General features: G+C 39.3%; 1 protein-coding gene across 1 annotated transcript; it reads right to left on the reverse strand.

Annotated features, from left to right (window-relative positions):
• Positions 1–407: 407 nt before the first annotated feature.
• Positions 408–7,851, reverse strand: ehf (ets homologous factor). Its single transcript, XM_061721508.1, has 9 exons — positions 7,653–7,851; positions 5,056–5,196; positions 4,403–4,660; positions 3,372–3,416; positions 3,232–3,270; positions 3,079–3,141; positions 2,926–2,970; positions 2,634–2,829; positions 408–1,097 (listed from the first exon to the last, which is right to left on the reverse strand). Exons 2-9 carry the CDS (start codon positions 5,129–5,131, stop codon positions 998–1,000), a joined length of 822 nt encoding a protein of 273 aa, XP_061577492.1. The 5' UTR covers positions 5,132–5,196; positions 7,653–7,851; the 3' UTR covers positions 408–997.
• Between the last annotated feature and the right edge of the window lie 296 nt (positions 7,852–8,147).

The following is an 8,147-nucleotide window of genomic DNA, read 5'->3' on the forward strand; positions in this document are numbered from 1 at the left end:
GATGGATGAGAATGCAGAGTGATACCAGAAAGGGATGCAAGGGTGCGCTGGGTACATTTTCAAGCCATCAGCGAAGATAATAACAAAATGCAGTGGAAATGAATGTCACACTATGTAAAGAAGGGTCGCAACAGCCAGATAAATCTGAGAGAAGATTAGACATGAATTTGCTTGTGAACACAGGTCAAAGAAAAGAGCCTTTTATTGACACAGCTTTTATCTCGCTGGCCATCAAGGCCCAGTCATTTGTCTGCTGCCTACAGGAACCTGCTTGGCAGCAAAGGCACGCAGTGGCAAGCAATTAACTGTGTGGCATTTCACACCGTCACGACAAAACAGAAACCAACCGCTCCATCTCCATTTCAGAAGTGCACCGCTTTTCAAAGTGAGTCTCGTGAGAGAATTAGTAAAAACAATCACAAACTTTATTTATATCAAACTTCAAAGATTTACACACTTTCTTTACAGCTCAGTGAATGCAGAGTATGAAATAAGACAAACCAGACTTTCATTTTCTTTTCAGTATTAATAGTTTATCACTTGTACATATTAGGCCTTTACTGTTCCACTGTGTTTGTGCCATTTCATTATTACGATTTTTCTCTTTATTAATTTATCCCAAAGGACACTTCACAGTATCAGTGTCAAAACACTAAACACACATCTGTTTTCCACGTTTTGACCATTTTATCAACATGTGCTCTTTGGACAAATTAATTGCTTCCGTAGGAAAACAGGCTTTAACTTGTTTCAGCTTAGCTTTTAGTTTCTTCAGCTGGATTTCATGCAAACACGTTTGTGGTTTGACTGCTAATAAGCCACAGTAACTTAAAGATGTCAGTGCAGAGTCAACACAAGGGTACAGTAAAAAGTCGATGGAAAAAGTAACTGCTTGTAAACAGTTCAAACACATTTATAACAGAAATGGGGAATGAAAACCATATTAAAACATCACATTTATGCACAACAGTTTAGAAAATATAAATTAATGAAATTGTCACTTCTCAGTCTCCCTCCATCCTCTCGCATTCCTTCCAAACTTGTAAACGAGTCTGCGTCCATCTACCCGCTCTAGGATTTCTCTTTTGTAATAGTATCTGTAACAGAAACAGACAAAAGGTTAAGTGGCGATAACTTCAAACGTGTTTACATTTTAAACGGCAGGTGAAATGAATAAACGGGCTGAAACTAATTCCCTGGATTTGTTGTCATTTCTGATTCCATAAAATATAAAGAGTAATTTTTATTTACATAATTGCCTTCTGTCAAACTTTAACTAACAGTTTCATATTTCTTCTTTCATCATCTGCTAACTGCATTTTTCTTTTTTTTTGCCAAAAACACAAAATGACAATTTAGGTCCTTTTACTTCTTTATAGTTGATAGTTTATCCTTATTTTCAGTCATGCACTAAGTTACTTTAGTTTTACAGACGGACACTTCAACTATTTAAAGGAGTCATATGAACAATGTTGATGATTTATTGATCCGGCTTAGCTGTCTTTTCATTTCCAGTAATGGTGCAGTCCTGATTTTATAACGGAATTAGGTCTTCTGCTCTCCAGGATGAGAAAAGTTGATCCATACTTTCACTGCTTCTAAGATCAGCCACAGTTTACACATTTCACTCTATCAGCAAGTATATTATAAGTGTTTGAGGAAATGCTCCTGCTATGTTGTTTTTGAATACATTTTTTTGGCCTTCATTCAAAGTAGTTGGACAGGACATGGGTGTCATGGGTGTAGAGAGAGAGGGGAAGACACGCAGGAGAGAGCGACAGGCCCAGATTCGAAGCTACGCTGCCTGCATGAGGCAATAGCCTCCGTAAATGGCGCTCGTTCAACCCGCTGAGCTACCTAGGCACCGCTCCTGAGCAAAATATCAATTCTTACTGTCTTTCTCAGGGTTCATGTAAATGTCATAAGAAATTTTAGAAGTTTTTAAATGCTTGAGATTTCTGCATTATACCGCAATCTACGGCCGTATACAGAGTGGGCTTCTTTTGTGCTTCATGAGACACAACTAAAGGGAGATACATTTTAATGGTAATTGTGTAAAATTGTGTAAAATTACTCCCACAGTCTCAGAAAAAATGAGGAAGTAAAAGAAAAGCATAGATGAGTTCTTTTAGGATTAAAATGATTTTATTATGAGCTCATTGTAGTGACTTTCACTATCTTTCCTCAATTTTCTTCTGCTATCTGTAAACTGTGGCACTGATATATGCTTGGAGATACCATCAAGCTGCAAATTCTTTGCTGCCACTGTAGTAAACAGAAAAATGTGCCCTGAGATGGCAATGAAAATGCCTGCACACATGCCCATCCCCATGTGCACTGCTACGAAACGCGGCTCATTAGAGAGGCTTATGTGGGTGTAAAGCTCCTGTCACTCCCACAGTCATGAAGACTTTCTTGTTCAAAGAACATTTCTGTTCAGCTCATTGTGACTAATCATCATTAGGTACTCATTAATGTGCCTTAAATATTTAAGTCCGCTGGTCTTAATGAAACAAACCACACATCTAGGGTTTGAACTATAGGATTTATAATATTTCAGGTTTGTGTGCGTGTGTTTTGAATTGAGTTTTTGTATTTGTGTAGGGTCGTGAATGACGGCTGAAGGGATGCACCTCATAGCACGACTTAGTTTCTCGTAGGTCATGCTGCTGTTATTCTTCTTCTTTCCCCACAACTGTGCCACCGCCTCTGACTTCAGGAAGCGGAAAACCCCCTCCGTCCGATCCTCCCATTTGATCAGTCCCGGGTTTCGCTCTGGGTTCAGCAGAATGTCCCTGATGAACTCCCACAAGTGCGTACCTCTTGGATCTTTAGGAAAAAATAAAAAATAAACAGCAGGTAGCAGCGGAGCAATGAATATTTAGAGATAATGTGGTGGCGCTTAAACGTGTTTCCATCACTTACTGTGTTTTTTGACCTGATGAGCTCTACTTAAAGACCGCTTGATGTCTGACAGGAAGAAATCAAAGTTTGTGAGCAGTTTTGATTCATTTATGTATTTATGCTGCAGGGCCATGAACAAATAAACAGTTGAACATGTATGAACTGCGTCCTCACCAGGACTTGAAGGGGTGGGGGAGGCATCAAGTCCAAGAGTGGGAATGGGGGGGTCATAGAGCTCTAAAAATAGATAAATAAAAATGAGTAACTGATTCTAACCAGGCTTTATAACATAACTAATAATCCTATGGGTGAATAAATGTTTAGCACCTCCAGCTGGATAGCTGACTTCTGGAAATGGGCAGTATTCTGCAAGAGAAATGAAGTAAACGTAAGCGGAAGGTGGAGGTACCTGAACAACAACTTTGATATCCACACCTAACTCTTTAACTACTGTGAAAGAATCTTACCTTCAGGTTTTAGTTCCAGATGCCCGATATCCACGTTGTACTGCCCTGTGTGGGCGAAAGAGAGGCAAAAGTGGGTTACCATCATTGATTAAATCCATCGTGTAATATTTATGAAGAGCACAGTCACATTACAGCAATCATGGTTGAACAACCAAACAAAAATTAACCAAATCCTTCCTGAATGAATAAAAAATCTTGTTGAGCCTTTAGGTAGTAGCCAAGACAGAGTTGTTGCAATATGTTTATGAGAAAAATTATACCTTTTTTTTTTTTTACTCCCAATTATAAAAAGATGAGGGAGCTGAAACGTATTTGTTTGCTGTTTTCTATGTTAAATAATGAGCACCTTAAGCTCTGTTGTGGCTCACAAGTAGTTGGGCTTTAATTAACTAAATGTAGTGCCTTATTTCAATAAACTGTACTTGCAGCCAAGATAAATAACAACAGGGCTTTTATTCTTTGGACTTGACGTGTTGGTTTACCTAGAAATTCTTTGTAAACCAGCAGCCAAACTTGTTTTGCCAGATCTCTTGGCAGTGCTGTTGTTGTGCTGGCTTATGATGTTAGATAAAATATGATGGGGTGATTATGTTTACCACATGACAAACATATAAGCACATTATTTTAGAAAGCCACATTACATAAAAAAGAGTAGTTAAAGGTTTGAAGGGGAGGCCTGGGGCTCAATAGCTCCCGTTTCTTTGCAAACTCTGATTAAAATACAGAAGAAGAGCCCACTTTCAGTTTGCTTTGCAGCTTCACCCCCCTCCCCTCGGGCTTTTTTAGCAGAACCACTCTGGCAAAGGCAGACAAAGAAATCCATCATGCCGCAAGCATTAAGCACCCTCTCACCCCTAAGACAGCGATGAGCACCAGCCTGAACCAGCGCTGTGATCTCTTCTCACTAACGCTTCATCAAGACTCTGTTCCACAGACAACTCAGATCACCCCTTTATTGAGACTCATCATCTTTTCTTTTCTTTTCTTTTCTTTTTGCACTTTACACTTCACAGTGAGACTCTGAAACGCACCGCTCCACTTGAGCTCTGTGATGCTGTGGAAGAGAATGGGTCCCACGTTGCCAGCAGCGCGTATGAAGTCCTGGTAACTCAGGCTGCACAGCTGATGGCCGTCCATGTCAAAGTTTTGGAAGGGAATGCTGGAGGCGTCAATCTGGTGGATGTCCATGATCTGCTGCAGCCATTCCCACACCTGGTACTTACTCCAGAACTGAGGCTGGGAATCGTGGGGCCACATGCGACTTGTGTAACCGGACATTACCAGTGGCCCTGGGAACAAACATCAATGCTTGGTTGTTTAAATAGATAAAATCAATTAATATCTATCTAAAATACACACCAAAAAACCTTCATAAAGGCATTTGTCAATAATTCATTTGGAAAGCTGTTGAAGCATTTCTTAAACAGGAACAACTAATTCTCTCCTTGTGTTTCAGAGCTGTCAGCTCACCATCACAGCTGAACAATTTTCACTTTGTATCGTATTGGAGTGGAACTGTTTAACAGGAAGCAATTAAAATCCCTGAACAGAGAATCTTTTTTTCTGTTTTCTTTAGGCATTTCAGGATATTATTCAGATAATGCATTCAAGTTATTATTGCCCCGAGTAACAGCTGGGAGAGAGCGTTCATTGTGACTGCGTTCACGTGAGTCATGACCCTCACCATCAGGATAGGAGTCGGCAGGGCCCCAGGTAGTGGTCAGCTGGTTGTCCAGGGTGGAGGATGGAGCGACACTCATATTTCAGCTTTTACACTCTGATGTACCATGGCCCAGGGGCTGAGGCTGGAGAGTGGTCAGTTACACTATAGAGGGATTCAAAATGTAATTGTTTTACAGATTTAGGCTACTCACATAGACAGAAGGCTTTAGAAACAATTTTTTTCATGAACAAAGCAGTCTACTACTACACAGTAATAGCACAATAATATAGCAGCTTCACACTAAAGTCTTCAAAATGGTAAAATTCAATTACTTTCTGGGTTTCAAAACTGTTGCAGGTTTACATCTGACTTTTTAAAATCATAAAATGCTTATAATGTGTGTGAAACAATGTTATGTAACCATGGAATGGAAATGCTTATAAAAAGAGCTGGAGCCTCTTGCAAAAACAGTACCTTAAATTGTCCATGGATTTTTTTTGCTCTCCAGGTTTTATTGTTAGTCATGGTTTCTTAGGGTTCGGTATAAAAATGCATTATTGGGAATAGATATTTATAAATACACAATTGGGGTTATGGATATAAATGAAATAAAGACATGGTGAGGTTTAAATATTCATAAATACACCATGTTGCGGGAAAGCTGCACTATGCAAAACGGCATCACAATATCCTTTATTGTGACATTTGCTGTGAAAGTCTATATGCGAAAGTATTGATCGAGTTGGCCTTAAACTGGATTAAAACTATACTCCTTGGCAAAGCACATTAAAAAAAAATAAACATGCATATAATCATTTTTTGTAACATCATTTACGTCAATGTTATTACAACTTTATAGATTTAAAAATAATAATCGTAATAATGATGAAAGCTTATGATGTAAACAGATTGTGCTGTACATGAGATGACAAATCTGCAGACTGGCTTTTTATGTCGGGGGCCTTAAAAAACAGGGACTACAACAAAATATTTCAGACAGAAGATGACAATTACTGCTGCAGTGGGCGAGAAAGAATCGTTATTTTTACTCTAAAGCACAAAACTCCTCAAAATAAAATGAAAAACCTACAAATAAGCATATGTTTTCTTTAGACTCCTCCTGTTGTTATAAGAGCCCAGGTGTTGCCAAATCCCATTTAAAAAAGGCTCTTTTATTAAATTGCGCGGCTAAGTTTATACACTAGATATAAAGGATTCATAGTGTTGAATAAATAAGCTTTATACTGCACTAAAAAGTTGTAGAACAAAGTAATTCTTTATAGTTTGGAAGTTTTGTGAAGTCACAAGGTACTTTCTGGTTTCACGTTACTACAGACACTTGTTTACACACGTTGTGAAACTTTGGTTCAAACGGTGTCATTTATATAATGAAAGTAACAGGTAAGTAATATTTATGTGCAGAACTAAAGAAAAAAAAATCCCTTTCCCTGAAGTACAATCATTCCTCACACTTACAGTTATTTTGGAGGTTGTTTCCCCCCCATCCTATACAGTTGTTACAGGTAAATAAAGACGTGTTTCAGAATTAACCACATCTGCATTTGCATCCCATGTAAATAAAGCCTGTCCGTATTTTTTCAGCTTCACTGCTTTGATGGCAGACGTGGTGCATGAGCACAATAGCTGACTTATAGCTCCCATGACTCACTGGTAATATTTAACAGTTTTACTTTTTACACAAAAGGTTTGTGTTTGACACGAGACCGACTGTCACTAATTATTCCGTAACTGTGCTGCTCAAAACTCTCCACTCTGCGTTCTACTATTGAAGGTTTGCATGTAATATATTGCAGAGTGGTATTTTCCAGCGTTTTCAAAAGCATCAATATAATGGTTGGGGTTTTCAAAGTGTTGATGGGTATTATCATAAACTGTTAAACCTCAATATGATGAGTAACCTATTTTAAATTCTCCACACAGTGACCTGCCCCTCTCTTGGCTGATCTTGGTTACACTTTTATGGTTGGCTGTAAACAAAATGACACCAAGCCTTTTCATATACCACTATCTCAACGGTAAATCCTGTAGTACCAAATTAGTCCATCTTTGACACACACGCAGGAGAAGTCAGCTCCTTGTAGGTCTTTCCAAAGAAACCTTTAAATGAAAACGAGTTTCTTTCTCAGGAAGTATAGGTGCCATATGCCATTATACCGGGGGAGGATTAGCTCTTTCAGTTGAATATCTGCCAAGTCTACTCAGCAGCCTGGAGCTGCACGTTCACCTTGATGCCTTATGTTGCCAAACACGTATCTTATCAGGAAAGCCGAGAATAGTTTATGTCAATACAACGATCATCATCGCAGCTAAAGACAGAAGTCACAGAAATGAGACTACAGCTCCTCTGCTGAATCAGAGTGAAAGCTCACTTATGTGTCATTATGTGAGGCGATGTGAAATCCTTAAATCTGTAGAATATCACATAGACACTGTGTCTTACGGACACTGTTTGCTTTCATTTTCAGTATAGTTAAAACCTTATTTCAATTCCAAGTTTGAAAATGTTCCAGTTTTTTATGCAATTCCCAGAATATATTTTGCATTTAGTCATCTGGCAAAGCACGCCTGCTTTAACTAACACCAGTATGGTGGCCTACCAGGACAGCAGAACAGGATCCCGCCAGAATTGTCAAGTGGATCCCGACACGGCCAGGCAGATTGATGAAGTGTTTGGAGATTCCAGTCCCGTGGAGTGGTTGTGTTTCAAGCTAGACAAGGTGAGGCTTCTTCCTTCCCAATTCTTTGAATCAACAGATGCACGCAGTAACAGTACAGGTGCTACCCCACCACAATGGGTTTTTTATTCCTGTTTACTTCCTTGTCTCGCTCCAATTGGCTCCCTGTACAGGTTCCTACCGGGTAGGTATTTGCATAACGCACACCCACACACAGAAATTTCAGACCCGACCATACAAACACCTGTGGCAACTTTTAGATTCCTTGTTGGCACGTTACTGTAATGCTGTAAAACACTCATGCCTACTCAAGCACTGACTCAATACAGGTATGTACCCAAACGCACTCAGACACTCACACGGCGGAACAGGGTAGTGTTTGAAGTGACTGGTCAAATATCTGCTGGCAATAAAATG

This window comes from Cololabis saira, chromosome 5 (genome assembly GCF_033807715.1).
Source record: "Cololabis saira isolate AMF1-May2022 chromosome 5, fColSai1.1, whole genome shotgun sequence".
In the NCBI taxonomy this organism is placed as follows: domain Eukaryota; kingdom Metazoa; phylum Chordata; class Actinopteri; order Beloniformes; family Belonidae; genus Cololabis; species Cololabis saira.

What these genes read in the sequence shown, in the direction of transcription:
- ehf (XM_061721508.1), bottom strand. Translation starts at nt 5,131, where the DNA reads ATGAGTGTCGCTCCATCCTCCACCCTGGACAACCAGCTGACCACTACC. An exon ending in CACAGAGCTCAAGTGGAGCG is followed by an intron (nt 3,417 to 4,402) that starts GTGCGTTTCAGA and finishes TCGCCCACACAG; the next exon opens with GGCAGTACAACGTGGATATC. An exon ending in AGTCAGCTATCCAGCTGGAG is followed by an intron (nt 3,142 to 3,231) that starts GTGCTAAACATT and finishes ATCTATTTTTAG; the next exon opens with AGCTCTATGACCCCCCCATT.